The sequence below is a fragment of the Pecten maximus genome, chromosome 9 (assembly GCF_902652985.1).
Source record: "Pecten maximus chromosome 9, xPecMax1.1, whole genome shotgun sequence".
NCBI lineage: Eukaryota > Metazoa > Mollusca > Bivalvia > Pectinida > Pectinidae > Pecten > Pecten maximus.
Window position 1 is genome coordinate 35,384,885 of NC_047023.1, and position 20,433 is coordinate 35,405,317.

The 20,433-nt window shown below is 34.3% G+C and overlaps 1 protein-coding gene across 4 annotated transcripts in view; it reads right to left on the reverse strand.

The window, feature by feature from the left end:
- The window catches only part of LOC117334972 (tyrosine-protein kinase CSK-like), a 46,700-nt gene that overhangs the window by 13,798 nt on the left and 12,469 nt on the right, over positions 1 to 20,433 (reverse strand). For 2 of the 4 annotated variants that reach the window (XM_033894843.1, XM_033894846.1), the window contains exons 2-5: positions 7,818 to 7,887; positions 6,293 to 6,421; positions 5,690 to 5,790; positions 3,663 to 3,885 (exon numbers count right to left, since the gene is read on the reverse strand). In XM_033894843.1, coding sequence (XP_033750734.1) covers positions 3,663 to 3,885; positions 5,690 to 5,790; positions 6,293 to 6,421; positions 7,818 to 7,887 — 523 coding nt within the window. Of the gene's footprint in view, positions 1 to 1,188; positions 1,409 to 3,662; positions 3,886 to 5,689; positions 5,791 to 6,292; positions 6,422 to 7,817; positions 7,888 to 17,402; positions 17,487 to 20,433 lie in introns of those variants that run through there. The other 2 variants (XM_033894847.1, XM_033894844.1) reach the window with 2 other exon arrangements.

Below are 20,433 nucleotides of genomic sequence, written 5' to 3' on the forward strand. Positions count from 1 at the left end.
TAAAACCAATGAGTTAATTTAACGGGCATTTAATTTAGAATAAATTGCTTTAGATAATGATGCTTTGAATGACGTTATTTAAAGGGATATACACCTGGGCTCCACACAGAGGGGGCCTGTTTGAAGTAAAACAGGTTTGATATTGTTGTACCTTGTATTACACAATAAGGTCATTAAAAGGACGCTGAAGGGGATGAAATCTGGACAGGAAATGCCTTAGCATATTATGAAATTAGAGGAAGCTTTTACATAAAGTTAGATCATTTTAGACAAAACAGGACACCAATTTGAAAGATCATGTGTCATTTGAGAGATTTTCTCTATTAAACAATACGGTCATTTAAAGAATAGTGTCAGCATAAAATGGGGTCAGTAACAGACACTTTTATAGTGCCATCACACTGTAATGCCACACATGGACAGTATCATGATGCCCCCACCAGCTCATATTAAACAGGCAATGGTCCGGCAAAATAGGCCTTACTGTCAACTTTTTATAAAGGAGAAATCAATCTAAATGAAGGGGTCACTGAAGTGTGAACATATCTGGACACCAACACAGAGGAAGCTATCTAAGGTGAACGAAACACACACACAAGGTTAGATTAGACTATCTATTGTGACAAGACATTGGGAAACGATGCTGGCTCTGGTGCATTCAGACCATGTTAGTATCTACACTATAACAAATCAATATATATTGTATTCTGCCAATTTAAAAGCTAAATAATTCATCTAACTCTGAACTTAGATATATATATGCTTCATGATTCCGCTTTAGATTGAATTAAATAACTCTAAACTGAAGCTTTTTCGACCTAAGTACCTAACAAAAGTCTTATACATTTTGTATGGAACATTTTACGTAATAGTATTGTTTTCAAAATAAATCCAAATTGGCCCAAAGAAATTCCAATTTCTTTCAGTCCAAGAATTACAGCATTAAAGACAATTAATCTTCACAATTAACATATATTCAGATTGTAGGAAAAACCAAGCCTAGAAAACTTTTTATGAAAAAATGTCAAAATTTCCTAGGGGACAACAATCAATGTACATGAAAAATTTCACAGCACAAAATCAATGCACGCCTCTAATTCTGAACATATTAAGTATAGCTGAATGCTTTATAGCAAATTTAAACCAGATTATAAATTTGTTCTACAAGAATGAAGATAGTATATGTACCTCCACAAGTTGTGTAAGATTTTCAAAATACGATTCTTCATCTATGGTCATCTGGTTTCGACTGTAAATTATGCGATAATGTTCCACTTTGGACTTATGACACACACTAAGGGTGAAATCGCCAGGGTAATTTACACTCTCGCGCACAAGAAATAGTCCGTCTTCAGGAGGCACAAGTAATTCCTCTGCTTTTTCTCGTTTAATTTTCCCGTGGAACCATCTACAAAGAACAAAATAGTATCATGCAACATGCATTCCATCACAACGTATGCAACGTAAGACATGGATACTGTAGCAGCTATCAAGGACATAGGTGACTGCAACTCAGAAATAAGGTGATGAACATCTATAATATTAGTGCAACAGCAAGTATACGGAGTTCAGCATTCACACTACACATATACGACTCCCTGGTAATGTCAATATAACGCATACTTTCCGTTTTATAGAAAATATATGACAAACATGTCTTCTCTGACACGTACTTATGGCAGTCGGAAAATGTAATACCAAATTAGGCACATGATATGATGATTTGATTTCAAATTTTCCTCAGGAATAATGTACACATTAATGTCAGAACTTGTACAAATGGATGTATCATAGTAAATACTGAACTCAGCATCACTGCAGTTACCATAGAAACCACATATTGTGATGCAGCATAATCAGTCAATAGGTTTTGATATCACAACTTTTCACCCAGTAATCCCCCTCCACTTCTCTGAGACATGGGCATCAATGATATATATACTTGTACATTATATTAACGTGGGCCAAATCAGTTTGTAGCATGCAATATTTGAGTAAGTAAGGACACAAGTATGTGATATAATGTATATTTGTTCAGACACATCTTTTTTCTACATTCATTGTCAAACCATTTTGGTGCTGAAAGCTATTCATCTAACAAAATTTAAAATATCTAACCTCATCCAGTTTTCCCTACTGGGCCCAGCCCCTTGGAAGCCACACTCTCGTTTTAGATGTTACATCTCCTTTGCCTTAATTATGTTCCAGACTAAATTTCATCAAAATCAATTCAGGGGTTCTGAATTAGTAGGAATTTAAAGGAAATGTTGATGGACCACAGTGGGACTATCTGACCGTGGCTCAGTTTGTTATTTTTCTATGTATTTTTACCAAAATACATTAATTAGGTGTCAGAATATTCCTTTTTTGTTGTGTTTCATCAAAATTCGTTTACTACCGCCACCCATAAAAAGGTGGTGGTATAATGAGGGTAGACTGTATTTTTAGTACTAAGTTACTGTAATGTTAGTGTGATATTCAGAAACCTATTAATGACATGCTCATGTGATTATACTCTGAACTCTGCCCATATATATATACCAGAATACCGTATTTATCCACAAACATGCCCTTGCACACTAAGAAGCCCCTCTTTTTCATTTTTGCAGAACCATCGATCTTAAAATAGTAAGCAACAAGTAGTTCACAAATAAGCCCTCCCAAAACTTTCATACTGAAATCTTATTCTAGAGGGGAGGGCTTATTTGTGGATAAATACAGTAATTCAATGTTTGCTCCAGATCTGGCTATCAGGCCTAAAAAATCAATCAATGTTTTTTTATGATAAATAGCCAAAAGTAATCCACTGAATTTAATACAATTTCAATATTATGATTTATTTCATTTTCTATTTAAATACTTTTTCGACAAAATGCATTTTGTTTTACTGTTAATTTTCCTAATTGATTTGTCCAGAACATAAAGATAAGAGACTTTGTGCATGTTTTTGTGTACCAGCATACATAACCACTAAACTACAATACAAATCACTACAGCTTGTCAACATCATTGGCTACCAAGGTCAAGGTCAATTTCATTCTGATTGATTATATATTTTTTTTTTTCAACATTTTTTGTTTTCTTTTCTATACATTGTAATCTTATTTCTATACATTGTAATCTTATTTCTTTTTGGTCAATATCTTTCATATACTGTATACATGTATTTTGTTTTAATTAGCATAATTAAGATTTTAGTGTTGGCCAAAAAAAAGAAGCAAATGTTCTGTAAACCAGAAGGATATGAGTTTGATCCGAGATAGTACAATAGGATTTGAGAACCGGGCAGGAATGAGAAATCTGTCGCTACTTTAATTCATTGTTTTGATAGATTTCTATATTGCTGTATGGTCCTCATATATCCAAAATTAAATCTGAAGAAAAATGCAGAAATACGAAATTAATGAGGATTCTTAATGACATTCTTGTACATATAATAAAATTTGAAAACACTTAGATAATCACTAATGAAAAATTTGTCTATTTTTCAACAAATCAACAGAACCTCAGTAATTCTAACCTCCCTTTAAATAAAATTCAGTATACAAGGTCAAGGCAGCAGCAAGCAGTGGCTATAGGTTGTTGGCATAGCAACCAATGCAACAAAATCACAGGAGAGGGGAGCACTGAAGGGAGGTAACCAGGTTTGGTCTGGAACATACCTCTACTAGTTCAAATAAGTTATCAAAACAACAGTCACCACCGTCGACCTCCAGCTTGTTGTTGTGAGCCAAAATGCGGTAATGATCAACTTTGTTATCAAATGAAACTGAAAGTGTAAAATCGCCACGGTAATGGACGCTGTCTCGCACAAGGAACACGCCATCTTCCATGTTCTGTAAGAGAGACTCGGCTTGCTCCCGAGAAATACTGCCGTGAAACCAGCTGGAAAAGTATTTACATTATCAAAGTGTTACAGTTATATAGGTGTTAGCCAAAACAGTACTCACGATTTCTCTCTCTCTGTTACATAGCTGTTAGTCAAAATGTTTACTCCGATTTCTCAGTTACAGCTGTATGTTAGTCAAAATATTACTCAGATTTGTATATATCACAGTCAATTTTGTAGTTATTCGTGTAGCGGGGAAGTGACATGTACAGCTAACAGTCAAATTATACAGACTTCAGATTTTACAGTCAAAGTCCTCTGAGTGTTACAGTGAAATAGACAGCTGACAGTCAAATTATACAGGCGCAGATTTTACAGTCAAAGTCCTCTGAGTGTTACAGTGAAATAGACAGCTGACAGTCAAATTATACAGGCGCAGATTTTACAGTCAAGGTCCTCTGAGTGTTACAGTGAAATTAGAGAGCTGACAGTCAAATTATACAGGTGCAGATTTTACAGTCAAAGTCCTCTGAGTGTTACAGTGAATTAGAGAGCTGACAGTCAAATTATACAGGTGCAGATTTTACAGTCAAAGCCCTCTGAGTGTTACAGTGAATTAGAGAGCTGATAGTCAAATTATACAGGCTCAGATTTTACAGTCAAAGCCCTCTGAGTGTTACAGTGAATTAGACAGCTGATAGTCAAATTACATAAAATACAGATAATGTGTTATAGTGATGTTGATACATTATTGATAAAGTCATATTATGTAGACTTGTAGATATTAGTCAAAGTACTCTGGGTGTTAGTGACATACTGTATACTGCTGACTGATTCTGTATAATATAAATATCTCAGTCAAAATTTTCTGTGTTCAATCAATGCAGATACAATAGAAAAATTATAAATGTTTCAATATCACAGCCAAAAGACTGTCTGTGTTATACTGCTGTTAGTACAGCCACTATCCAGCCTGTGCTTTATAGTGAACGGTATCTGACAAGTTGTTAACTATGATAGTCAATCTCTCTGAAAGTCATACTGACAGCTGCATGTTAAACAGTAACTATGCTAAACCGTGTATATGTACGTAGAGTCGATAATCTATCAGTTGATATCCAGAACATTTTGGGTATCCATGCATCATAAGAGGGCGGTAGCAGCATTTGTAGAAGGCTCAAGCACAAGAAGCAGAGGCAATTTTTTGTGCAAGGCATTTTTCTATAAAACATTACCTATTCTACCACCTTCCTTATATATAATATGTAACATATGGCTATAGTTCTCAAAGAACTTTACTCAAAAATGGTTCAAATAGATTCTTCGTACCGAAATTCAAGCATTTATTCTCAATCATCGATCCACAAGCATTTTAATTTGTCTGAACTTGTAGGACAATAGGGTATTTTGATCTCTCCTTAACAGTTACATAATCAAAACAACAAAAGAACATTACTATTAACATCTTATTACTCATTATCCAAGAATTGAATATAAAAATCCATTGATATAGCTTTCATGTAACAAGACATTTTATCATTTTCTTGTGATGAATATTTCACTTTTGAAAAGAATTGCACTTTGCAGTAAGTAAAATAGAATTCCAGTATTTTTCATGCAATTGTGAGCAAATTTCAGCTCTTTTCTAGCACTGACCCAAATTCTTTAGCTTTTGATATCTGTACAAACCAGGAATTATTATATTATTTGACTGTAAAATGAAAAACTTTCATTAAACAAATACAACTATTATTTTTTGACCGATGAGGATGTATTACTGTTGATAGAAAAATTCCTCTCATCAACATTAGTTTTATGTAGTTCAATTTAAATAAAAACTTAATGATACTAATAACTCACGGCATTGCATGTAGAGGAACTTCTCTTCGTCGCTGGACATAAGTTGCGGGGACCATCCCCACGTCACCATCACCATTACGTCCCTTGTACCAGTTAGCATCCTGTTAGTGAGACAAGGGGAGATAATTCATAAGGGTGTTTGGCTCTAGAACCTAGAGTTTATATATGATAAATCTAGACATATGATACATACCACAAATCTAGGGTACAAGAGACACATCTAAATTCAATTCAAGATCAGCAAAACTACAGATTTTTTTTTTACATATTTCAGCAGTTATCTTATTTGGTCACTTTTTGCGTTAGAAGCATTACGCTAAACTATGATTGTGCTAATTCCACTTACAATATACTATTTCTATATGAAATAATTTTGACGCACCAATTATCAATGTAGTCATATGTTAAAATTCGGAAATGTGCTTAAATTTAGAGTGTACAAAATAATGCATGTTTAAAATATGGGAAAAAATGCTGAACATCACTTCAGGCCATGTTGACAGTTCATCAATATGTAAACTTTAAATAAATTAATAGGAACGGAATTACTGGTATCATCTTTAATTACTATTAAGCACACCAATAAAACATATTGAGAATTACCCTGGTTGGCTCGACAATTGTAAGTATATCGCCTTTTTTGAATGGCAGATCCTCTGCTGATGATCCCTGGAAGTTGTAGGAAGCCACTACCTCTTGTCCTGGTTTCCAAGCTTCTGAGGGAAGGCCATGCTGTAATACCGACAAGTGTGTCATTTCATGTATCATTGCTTTATCAGTATAATGTATGTTTTTAACCTATTCCAAAATTCACTCAAATTTCTGTATTATTTCACCTTAAAAGTAAATTTTTCTGGTTATATATATTAAAACAAGAAGCAAATTCTGTAAAATAATGATATTAATTATCACCCCAAAAATCAATCTTCGAAAGAAGTTAAAAGAAAATACATTTGATATATCAGAGACCTTGTTTCAGTTTGTCTTTATAATTTTGAAGTCAAAGAAGCAAGAAAGACATATGTTCTCTTATGTTGGGTTGATATATCCCTGGTGTGGTTGGAATACACTGGTGCTTTTTGATAAACTGAGCTTATTAAGCACAAAAGTTATAAGTAAAGTTTCCCTGGCAGCATATCACAAACCCATAAAATCTTTATATGATATTCCACAAATGATAGGTGTGCCGAGATGTCAACTATGTGATCTAATTACTATATATTAAGTTTGGTTAAATTGGACTTTGCAATAGCCTCATCTCATTTTTGAAACATTTTATTGCAGAATCACTGATCATCATGAGACAGAAACACTTTATTTATGAACTAATCATTATTTTTTTTATTATAATTTATTATTTATAGGTAGAAAAGCTAACCATAAAAAATTGTTTTGATACAGAGATTTCATGAAAATAACAGGATTTCTTTAACAATTAGGAATAAGATTTATCAGTTAGGTATCAATGATATATAACAAGCTTGTTTTGTACAAAAAAGAAACTGAAAACTTAATTTAGGAGCTTTCGAAAATGTCTGTTTCCTTTGTCAAGCACAATTTTTCAAGACATTTTTAAAAGCTCGCAATTTAAGTTTTCAACTTCTGTTTGTGTAAAAAACAAACTTGTTATGTAAATAGAATTTCTTTTTTTCACTCTGTATGGGGTGAAGAAATCAACAGTTCTGAATTGAAGCAAATTAACTATAGATGCATTATATTTGATGAGATTTACTGTGTAACAAATACAGGTACATGTTACCATAATCGAGAATTTTTTTTATCAAATTCTCATGAAAGAATAATAAAAATTCTGTTTGTGTACATTGAGAATTATAGAGGAATAATTCTAGGTCAGCAATAATGTTTATAGCAATGGGAGAATTTGAAGTGATTTTAAGAAAGTGAATGTGATTTTGATAAGAGCTTTAAATTTAGTATTGACAGTACTTATATCCAGGTACATTTTGCAATTTAAAAAGAGTCGAGGGTGCCGGTGGGTGGAGGGTGGGTGGGAATCTTCCAAATGCCAAAGTTTACATCTCTGACGATCATGCTTCTAGAACTAATCGGGGTTCTAGAACTAAGTGTTTATATATACTAATATATAAAATGCCTGTGTTGGACTTACCTGCTGATTTATCAACCTTTGATCCATTTTCATATCTGTTCTTTGGGCCGTATCACAGGCAGGGCGGAACCTGACAACAAATAATCACAATTAAGATACAGGCCAGTCAACATCCCAATCAGAAAACTGTGATAAAGATTCAGGACAGGCTAGACAGCCAATTAATACTATCTGTAGGAATACCACAAAAACAGGAAAAAAGGGATATCCAGGTGCCCTGTGTATATAGGCAATAATACAACTTATATCATTTTAAATCAAATACTAGCTAGGTTATGAATTAAAGTATATTGAAATGATTTCGAGGATTTCAATGGCATATGGCCATGGCTGAAACTTAAAGTGTCTGATTATCAAATAACGAAAAGCTGTTTTAAAAGAAAATTTAACAAAGCGATTTTTGGGTGACTTTCCCACCAAAATTCTAAAATACTATTGATAAGATCATAAAGTATTAATACAGAAACCCTTCACCAATGAAATGTTACGAATTTTACAGACAGCTACACTACAAATAATAGCATAAAGTCCCTGCTAAAATGTTCAAATTTATCCCAAACAGCTCATCACTGGAGCTTCAAGGCCACGTGTGAGCATCTGTATCTTGTCATTCCGACCATAAACAGTGAGCTAACACATACTACACACAGTAGTACCCATGTATCTGTGTAACCCTGGAGTACAATACAGTACCATTTTAAACTGGACCAAACAAACTATGGAAGATACTTAACATTCTAGGACTTACCATAAACTTACAGAATTCCAGGGCTTTCTGAGGGCTTTTTGGGGCTGTTAATGGGTCCCATTCCCAATTGGAATTATTTCATTTTAAAGCCAAATTCCCCAAATTTCCAGTTTACTTGTGAAAATAAATCTTCACCAATTTCCTTTCCAAAATGAGACAAGGCCCCATCCCAATCCAGTGAGAAAAAGTCCTGAAATCACTAAAGACCTATTTTTTCATATGCACATGTTGGTACCGTAGTTATCCTATAATAATTCCTAGTGACCAATCCACATAGCCAGCTCGGACTATATTGCACATGAACTTAAAATTCTACAGGCCTCAGATGTTTCTATATAGTTATCCTACTGTAAGCCAGGCTAGGAGCAAAACTATAACCTGTGACCAAATATCAGGGTACTGGCTAGGGCAGGACCTATACAGCTCTTACTGGTACTGAATGAAGATCTACAGAAATTGATGGGGTTATTACTGAGCATGGGTTTATAACTGGATAAACATGGTAAGGAAATGGTTTTAAGTGATTGCCTATGTAAAAACACACATGAAGTATACTATACTTATAGTAACTTACTTTACATGTACGTTGTATACATGGTATATCTAATTAGGGTCTACTACAACTGGCTGACCTTTCCATATTTTGCTTCCAACAAATTCAATGAATTGGTAATGATTTCTAAATATCAACCGAACATACCGTATAGGGTTGTATATGTATGTGAACATACCGTATAGGGTTGTATATGTATGTGAACATACCGTATAGGGTTGTATATGTATGTGAACATACCGTATAGGGTTGTATATGTATGTGAACATACCGGTATAGGGTTGTATATGTATGTTGTACGAAAGGGAGCCGAAGAATGCTGATAGCTGTATCTAATAAAGCCAGTTATTACAGAGTCTCATCAGTATGAACCGGTCAATATTTGGGATTCATGAGAGTGAATGCAGAAGGCTATATATACGGTATTCTAAATTATCATATCATGATATTATAGCTTTATAATTGGAACAAAACTATGGATGATACATCACAGTGGGAATTTAAGTTTGTGACATCATGCTATGAGATTTTCTACATTGTAGCTGTTGAAATTAAGCAACTTAAACACAGGACGAGACTGATGCATCTTCGAAATTCAAGGGTTTCATTCTCCTTGTCTTCACGGCTTAGCTTATATGAATGCAATGAACGCAACCCCTGGACTTTAAAGGACGAGACTGATGATATACATGTAGCAGTTGATTTGGATATAAACATGTATATCACACTTTTGTCAGAATATATAAACTCAGAAGTAAAGAACAAGTTGTATAATTAGAATATCATCATATCTTATGTTTAAACTAGAAAACATGTTTAAATAAACATTTAAAGACATATATTCAACATTATAGGTAAAAACCAATCTAATCACACGAATACTTTCCAACCTCTCAATTTAATGGCACGGAGCAATGGCTTTTGGCATCATAACCGACATGTTTTGATAAGGAACTGCATGGAAAATTGGTTTTTGCGTTCACTTGTCACTATATATATATTTCCAAAGATAAAACTTTTAATTTCTTATTCTGTATACAATATCTCAAAAATAATTTACTTTTTCTTACATCAACAGCTTGAACTTCAATACTAATGCATTTATAAACAATTTGGTAAAATAAATCCTTTCGTTGTAGGGAAAGGTACGGAAGTTGTATAAGTAGTGCTGAAGTTGTATATTTCGGATATTAATTATGATGTAGTTTTAAAGTGTAGCCTATTCATACAAGTACTTGAGGTCGTGATAACTGGCTTCCTGGTAAAATAAATTTAGACATGATTCATTATGATAGAGCTCACAAGTAGGAAACAAAAACACTACTCTGACTTATTTTAACAACTATGTTTCCTTTTTTCCCTTATCCATTCTAACAAGCCGGTAGACATGTACTTCCTTTCCATTTATAAATTTACTCATAGGGATTGTTTCCTTGCTCTGAAGTGTACAAAGTCAATAAAAATAGTTGCCTAGGTTTTATCAGAGATTTACCGGTATACGGTGTATATTAGTATATAAGTCTCTGGTTTTATTAGGTATACAGACATGAAGTTTGAACACAAAATTCATTATTCCAATCCAGCTGTACAACATAGGTATCCAATAGATTTGTTGATGCTTGAATTACAGATCTATGTATTCATTTTGTACATGATCTTATATTATATCAGGTCAAATTTATAAATTAACAGAGGTTAAATATCATTTTATATACATACATGTATATCTAAATGTGAAATGGGAAAAAGAATTCAAGATCTATTTTTTTGTATATTACCAAAAATATAGATTAATAGATGAAAGTATAGGAGAAAAACACTAATTCTGACCATTTCATTATGATTTTTATTTGGTCTCCAATTTTATTGCTATGTCATGTCATGTTGATCATGATCGGCCATCTGTCTACATGACACAGTGGTCATGTGGTGACACATTATACTCTGATATACACATTAAAATGATAACCATCATGAGAAGTCAGTCTTTTATCACTAGAGAACTTAATATCTGGAATGATAGATTCAAACTCTGTCTTCAATGGGATGGAGATGTTTGTCCAAATGAAAGACCTTCAAACCTTCTTTCAAGGTCACAAAGATCACTATTTGTTGAAATATTAAAATAACTTCTTCTTAAAAACCAAACACCCACAGTCATAATATTCATGACTAGAAGAATGCTGGGGTGATGCTTAAAGTCTCTCAAGGGTAAATATATATTTGACTTGTCGACAATTCTGATATTCAGAAGTTTTCTTTTGTTTCCATTTGGCAAATGTCAATGGAATGGTCTTTAACCAAACAGAGACAGCTGATCACGAGTCTAATGTGACTTTAATCAAACTTAGAGACAGCTGATGCTAAGAACTTAAAACCATGCATACACATCCTACTCAGGTACGTGGATTTTGTTTTCATCATCAACATTAACTCAATTACATGATTAAATTGCCTTGTCTGTTAAGAATTCAGTAAAATGCAAAGAGTGATCAATTTAATTGCATTAAAAAGCAATGGAAGTATATTGGACAAGATTAGCTCTCACTACCCAAGACAAGTGAACTGGTTAAATTTACAGTCTCTACTAGCTCTACCTCCATGATCTGCCTAAAAAGTTTTAAAACCTTAATGTACAAAAATCTTGCATGAAAACTAAATGTAAGTTGACCATGCTTAGCTTGTTAAAATATCCTTTCTTTCACATTAATCACTTTTTATAATGCAATTTAACTCCTACTGTGCTTAAGTCTAGAAAGTTACATAATACAAAGAAAGGATGGTGAATAAAATGTACTGTATATCATAACTACAGTCTGTTACATATTCTTTATGTGAAAATATGGTATAAATTAAATTTTTGTAACATGCTTTTCCCTATAAATACTATGGATATTTCATTGAGTGGTCGGGTTACACACTGGTATAACACCTTTGCCTTTCACCCTGCTGAGGGCCGAGGTTTGATTCACCATTTGAATGTGAAAAGGTCTGGTCACATGTCCAACTACATCGATTTTCACTTTTCTCAGTACTCCGGTTTCCTCCACGGTACGACCCCTCACATGCTTCTACCCGGGCCACCAAGATCGAGTGATTGATATAAGTTGGTATAACTTGTTTTGCAATTATAATTATTGTAAAATAAACGAGAGGTCAATGGGCCTTTATCTGTCGACTGAGATCTACTATACATAATATATATAATACTGATCGATGATTTTTCTTTGAAAGTAAGATTAAACATATTTGACCCCTGTAACCCAGAAAGGTAATTAATATAAACAATCTTGAAATTCCTCATCCCAGCATGCTACTGGCTCAATATCATGACCCCAAACCTAAACTGCAAAGGGTCATAGCTACATGTACTAGATCAGATCAATCCAAATGAGGAAACTGTTTAAGAACTAATAAAAAAAACTGAAACAAATCTCACAGCATTCCAAATTTCATCAAAATCCATTCATTTTTAATCAAATTATATATATATATATGCTCACAAATAATAAAACTGCAAAGGGCCTAAATGCTATATTTTAGTTACATCAAATCAGTCCTATTGTGGAAATCATTTGAACTCTTAATGATATAAAACTACATACCAAATTTCATTAAAATCCATTCATATTTAATCAAATTAGCATGTCCACAAGGCTGAGTGGTAATAAAATTGCAAAGGGCCATTATGTATACTCTGTAAGTTACTGGTGAAGCAACTGACAAATTAATTTATAAAAGGCTGTATACAAAGTTTCATGAAATTGATATGTTATTCAAGTGTTCACAAGATAACAGACAAAAGGCTATTGAAATACAGTCAAACCTCATCATCTCAAGTCAGTGGAGGTAATAAAGAAATTTTGGGATATCCCAGTATTTGAGGTAACCAAGCATAGATTCTATATAATTTTTACTGTAAAAACAGAATTTTACTTCGAGTTAAGCAGCTTAGTCTTCCATTTATCAGAGTTCGAGATAATCAGATTTTACTGTATGTCACCATGAGGCTTAATTCGGCTCAGGTGACCTAACAAAGTTTATAAATTACATCAATCCTAGCAGCTCGTTTATGTTGATTAATACAAGGTGTGAAATAACATCCGGTTGAGTTTATGGGTGAAAGATGATAAAGATATGCAATCTGTCTATTCTGAAGTACACATGTGCAGTGTGTGTGTTCACTGTTGATACTCCAATGTTCATGCAGTTAGGATAATTCAGGATTACCAGTAACCCTTTATGACTGGATATCATTGATTATCTACTCAGGATATCATTTATCCTACATATGTATACATATGAAATAACAGAACAACTCTTGTATACAGTTTCTTGTATACAGTTTCTTGTATACAGTTATGTAAAATACAAATGCAAGTACATGGACCTTTAGTATCTTATATATAAAATCATGTTCTATCTATTTTCTGTTGAGTACACCATGATATAATTATAAATACCCTCATATCATTTTGCCCCATCATGATGACAAGCACACCAGATTGTATATGAGACATACACTGTATTGGTCACATGGTGACAGTAAGTATACTGTATGTGAAGATGATTTCTAGTTTTTAATTCCACAACAATTAGTAAACCAACCTACCACATACTGCTATCTGTATCACCTGACTGTATATACTACAAGTGATATGCTACACCATTCCTACTTACCCAGTAATCAAAAGGTACAAGTGGATGTCGGCCCTGGTTAATAATCAACCCTCAAAATTGTGTTAATTGTGTACCACAAATTAACAAGAAACCCATTAATGGAGCTGTGTCCATCACTTTGACTAAATAACACATCTAGATCTGTCCTAGTGTAAACTATGATAGAGTCAAGGTCAACCATTCATTTTAACAATTCATGACTAAGTATACACATTGTCTTTCATGCATCCCACCAAACTGCAACTGATCAAAACATATATGTGGCATACAACCTTAACAAGCTCCTGATACAAGATTGACACCTTTATCTTTACACATCTGACACACAATGACTTTGAAAATCAGTCAAAATGATGATCATGTTTATTTGATTTCTTTGTTGTTCCACAAATACCATTATCATGAGTCTCCTGGTTATTCAGACAAATGTGTTTAAAAGGTTTTTGTACACAATTTACCCCTGTGAAATTGAAACTTGTTCAGTGTCATCATTCATTTGATCAAGTCTGACAGCAATGTTACATGTCATCATCTTATAAATATCCCAGTTATTCAGATGAAGCTGTTCAAAGAAAAAACGCTGATGTGTGTTGTATAAGCCAATGAATCACATCCTTGTGATTTGTGTAACACACACATACCAATATCATATACGTACTCCACCTCTCTCAACCACCTCTCATAATTAATGTCATGATGATCATGTGTTGCTGTGGTGATGTCCCAAACTCCTGACCCCTACACTCGAACCCTACACTCTTCATATGTCTTTTATATCCTCAGCTTCTGTATCATAATCTTTAGAACTACTGCCGGGCATCCTATTGACTGAGAGATGATACAAGATGACTCTGTGGTGATGTCACAGAGGTTGTGTGTTATAATATTTATTATAAACATGTAATATTATGACTGATCTCTGTCCCTGAATTATAGTAGAGAGACTTGAATGTAAGGACATGAGACACCACACAGTAATAACATGTGGTGGTCACATTCCTTATTAGCTAATGATCGTACATATGATATTTGTAAACTGAAGCAGGGAGCATGCTTTTTGGTGATGCATGGGTTTTCCCTGATCCCCAAAAACCTGCATTTTTACCTCTTTAATCTGTCATGATAACCCATCCATTTATAAGATTGTATCCTGTATATATCTTGTCATGGGTAATTAAGTGTTTATGGATCGAAACATTGATTGTCCTCAGAGAAAACCCTGATGTATATATGCGAATTCCCTATTATCTAATACAGCAGATCCCACTTATCATGATATTGGAGGTTATAATATCCTGTTTATTATAATATTTTTCCATGTTCAATATTTTCCTTATATAAATGAAGTAAAAATATCCCATTTACTATATATGGTTCAACATGAATGCTGATTATTATATTTTTTCTGACTCGAATATTTTTTGTCATTTGTAACTCTAGGTATGAGGTCGTATTGGACACCTGGACAAGTTATTAGTGTCCCTTGTTACCATCACAGGCCTCTATGCCAGGGCCTAATATACAGGTACAGGTACTGATCAGTCAATCAACTGTTGGTTAGGTTTAGGTTTATTTTGTTTAACGTCCTATTAACAGCCAGGGTCATTTAAGGACGTGCCAGGTTTGGAGGTGGAGGAAAGCCGAAGTACCCGGGGGGAAAAACCACCGGCCTACGGTCAGTACCTGGCAACTGCCCCATGCATGTAGGTTTCGACCTTGCAACCCAGAGGTGGAGGGCTAGTGATAAAGTGTCGGGACACCTTAACCAGTCTGCCACCGCGGCCCCCTCATCTGTTGGTCACCCCAAATCACTTGTATTTTGTGAATACATGTAATTTGAATACATTTTGCAATATCACATTGAATGGACTATTTTAAACTAACAAGAGTACAGCCAAGTTATATTAGTCCACAACTGATGCAATGAAACATTAATTTAACAAGTTGACATACCTACATCCAAATGAGGATCATCTACTTTGAATACCTGAAAAGGTCAACGCATTGACAAATTGATTTGTTCACATTTTAGAAAATGGGATCATATGGTACTAATTTACAATATCTGAAACAGTGACCAGTCTTTATGGACAAGTTAGTGTATCAAAATACCCTCTGTATAGTAGTATACACAAGATTAGACCCTTGAGGATATACAAGTACTTCATACTCTACAATTGAATTGGGGTAACACAGGGTTAACACTGAGTGTGCCTAATTAATGTTGTCTATTCCATGTAACAACACTATAACATCATACAGGACTCTCCTGTTACACTCATGCATCAGTCTTTAGCTGATTGTTAACCTTAGTCAAGGATATGGAAAGGTGTTCTCAGGATCTGGTTATAAACTCTGTATGATTATTAAATACCACTTACCACCCTGAGGTATGATATTGTGTTCTTCATCTTGTTTGGCTAGGATGTGAATTTATAAATTTACTTTTGTAAAGTCAGCCTTACCCAGGTAAGATGAATTAATTCCTAATCTAAAAGCTAAATAAAGGAATTTTTTCTAAGTTCCCCTTTACAGTTGGAAATAATTCTTTAAATATCAACATGTAACAAGATATACATCACCTTGTGCTGCCAACTTACAGGTAAATATATTTTTAGATGTGATGAGATATTTCCCCACCCACACATACCTAACATCAAGATTAACGAACCTCGTTCAATATATAATATAAAGTTGTTTAACACAATATTAATCTTCTATTTTACATTTCAATTAAAGCATAAGTTTACTCCAGTAAGCACCGTTTTTGTGTTTTTACTTTTTTTTTAAGGCTTTATATGGCAAACAGTCTTACTTGGGTATACATGTATGCATATCAACTTCTCAGTAAATATGAGGGGTCAGATCTGCAATCATTTGGTCCTCCCCTCCCAATCATGATAAGCTAAGTTTAAAGATTGTTTCTCAATAATGTCAAACAATATATCATACCTTGATTGTGGTAGTATCTACATACCTGGTGTACACAAGGTCAGGTATGTTTGGGAGATAAAATTCCTTAGACATGACATCGAACAGGAAGTAAATTGAACAGGAAGATATACATGTTATGATACTGTATATACCTGTGTACACACTCGGGTAATTTTCTAGAAAAACACTACAAAATCAATTCAAAAGTATGCAGCAGCCACTGTCACCAATTCAAGCTCTCTTTAAAAGATTAATTTTAGTATTGCATGCACATTGTCAGTGTCAGTCCAGAGTGAAATCGATCATGCTTCATAATTACTTATTGAAATGTTATGTGGTAATCCAATAAAACATGAGATTTTAATGGGTCTGTCTAAAAATCAAATTAGGATTATAAATATGCCTAGATTTTTTTTAAACTAGCCTTAATAAATGTAGACTGGTTTATAATTTACAGGACTTTGACTATAATGCATGACAGTGCTAGCCTGCTTCCTGGTCTATATGGGCGGTTAGCTTCTAATTATAATCTAGATCCAGAATAGGTCAACTTCTTGATCAGTAAATAATATATTTTACACACATGGTTTAGTACAGACAAAATCATTTTGTTCAATATTCTGTTTTTACTACATTCCATAGCAGTACAATGATAACCGTATACACGTACCTGACCAGGGATCGTTTGTTGTAGGCATTTGGAGTTCTTTGTGGTGTACATTTAGTTTTTATATAAGTCTTTCCTGATAACGGAAATTACGTTTTAAAATCCTTGTAAGTATATAGATCTATTATAACAAACATGTAAAGACTCATTCCTACAAACACTGATAACATACCTTCAGTTTCCGGCTATAATCATCTAGACACTGATCCACACGTGTCCTCGGATCCGGCTCCATATAGAATAATTAGTACAGATCATTTACTGGGGACATGTATATATATTAATTATATCCAGTCCAATTAAAGTCTGGATCTAGAGTTCTAGTCACACAAAAAGTATACTATAGTCCTGTGACGTAGCAGTCCATAAAAATGATGTTATATTTCAACTCAAGTCTCACAAAGCAAATAGAGTCTATACTGGGTTGTTTACAAATTACATTTCATTTTTAACATATTATGCAGAGGTATTTCAGTCAAAGTTGTAAATATACTGCTGGAAGTGGCCTTATATAAATATATCTAAACACTGTGGGTGTCACTTGTGTTGTAATCTTAGTAGCCTAGACTCTTAAACTCTATCCCTCTCCAAACACCCGTCTACATCTAAGTGGTGTGTTGTTCTCAACTGATTATATTAGTACAGACCTTGTGTTTGACACAGGGTATATTCTGATGGATGTACAGACCTTGTGTTTTACACAGGGTGATTCTGATGGACGTACAGACCTTGTGTTTGACACAGGGTATATACTGATGGACGGACAGACCTTGTGTTTGACACAGGGTATATTCTCATGGACGTACATACCTTGTGTTTGACACAGGGTATATTCTCATGGACGTACAGACCTTGTGTTTGACACAGGGCGATTCTAATGGACGTACAGACCTTGTATTTGACACAGGGCGATTCTAATGGACGTACAGACCTTGTTTGACACAGGGTAGATTCTGATGGACGTACAGACCTGGTGTTTGACACAGGGTATATTCTAATGGACGTACAGACCTTGTATTTGACACAGGGCGATTCTAATGGACGTACAGACCTTGTTTGACACAGGGTAGATTCTGATGGACGTACAGACCTGGTGTTTGACACAGGGTATATTCTGATGGACGTACAGACCTGGTGTTTGACACAGGGTGGATTCTGATGGACGTACAGACCTTGTGTTTGACACAGGGTAGATTCTGAAGGACATCACATTTACCCCAATATCCCTATCTATCTTATATTAGTAGTATACAGGTCCGTCCTACATCTTCCCTAACTCTATACAGTCCAAATAAAGATAAATAGCTGGTAAAGAAATCTTAAAACAATATATGAGGAAGAAAACAAGATTACAAATGAAGTTTAAAAGCATGTTTTTAACCCCAGATATTAACCCTACCAAGACAGTAGGTTTATCCCAATGTATTTGTATATGTAATTCTCAATACAAAAATCTGACAATAGGTTAACCTTTATATTTACATAGTTAGGCTGACAATGTACCCTGAAGACGGACCAAACTAAAGGAGGAGGGGAGGGAAAATACACATTCCGTGTAAGAATTCCCATCAACACCTTCAGTTTGGTGTAAGAATTGAATATATTCCTATTAAATGTGTACCATATCTAGAAAACAGAGTGGAAGGAAAGATGAACAAGTACATGTATATTTCAAGTCAAGTTGACCATGTGCCTGTTTATTTGAACAGCTCCCACTTGTTGATAGAAAATCTAGATTAACCAGCCAGATCTGGAGAGCTACAGATGAGGAGGTACATGACCATTGTTGTCTTCACAAAAGTTGTGCCAAATTCCACCACAGGTGAATGGGGCCACTTAATTTGACAAGGGAAATTTTAAAGTGTTAACATACTAAAATATTGCAGTACTTATGCAGCCACAGTCCCATTGCTTTGACAATGAGCTGACCTTGAAATCTATGATCAGAACATTTTCTCATGATGGCATATAGGAAACAGACCATAATTTCACAAGGTAACATGGTTATAATTCCAGGGAATCCATTCTTCTCTCTGGGTTCTTTTAGCTATAGAAACAGTATAAACTTTGGTAGGAGGATTGTACATAGTGCTGCATCGGGAGGCAGCACCAACTGACAGCTTTCATAACATTCTAAACATGTCCCCAAGACGAATGCAGGAAACACAAAAAAAATCAAAAAAAATCACGGAACTGCCATGATATGTACATTAGCTCCACTATAGGATACATTTAGGTCAGTTTCATTTACCAAAACCTGCTGGAGACATGGAACAGAAAAGTCAAGATGGCCATGTATACATAATGGTACCTATATACATTATGTAGGTACTTTTGTATATATACGAGAACAGGGACTCCAGGCCTCAGAGGTGGAAGATAGAAAGTAATTGAACATTCCAAGTCTGTTAAACTGTTTCTTGGCCAAATAAACTTGGCAAACAGATAAATGGCCAATTAAGTCCTATATCTCTTTCCAATAGGATTCCACTCAACAGTGTATATGCTTACAGGAGAAGTCACTTCAAGTCAATCAACATATGTTTCCCACACTACAGGTAGAAATAGCTGTAAACATTCATTCTTGATAGAACCAATTTACTTAAGATTTTACTGAAATATGAGATTACAATAAATCAATTATCACTCCTGTCTATTTAAATAATTTGGCTGTTTTTATCAGAAATTCAGCAAATTTATTTCTAATTATTATTTTTTGTGAATTGTCATTTATACACGGCATAATACAAAGCTCATTTTTTTTCATCTTTTTTTTTTTTATATCTAATATGACTGCTTACGGAACATATGGTGTTGTGCCGAGTTTGATTTAAATGAACTAGCAATTCGACTTTACATACTCAAAAGACTGCATGCATTTCTTGATTGTTACCGTGAAACGTTCTGTGTTACATTATATTATCAAAGGACTGAACGCTGGTCTAGGATGTGTCGATGGCATCATCAATATCCGTTCTGCACTATTGACAATAAGGTTTGGTTTTGGCAGTCTGCGCTTCAGGCCAGTGTGCAT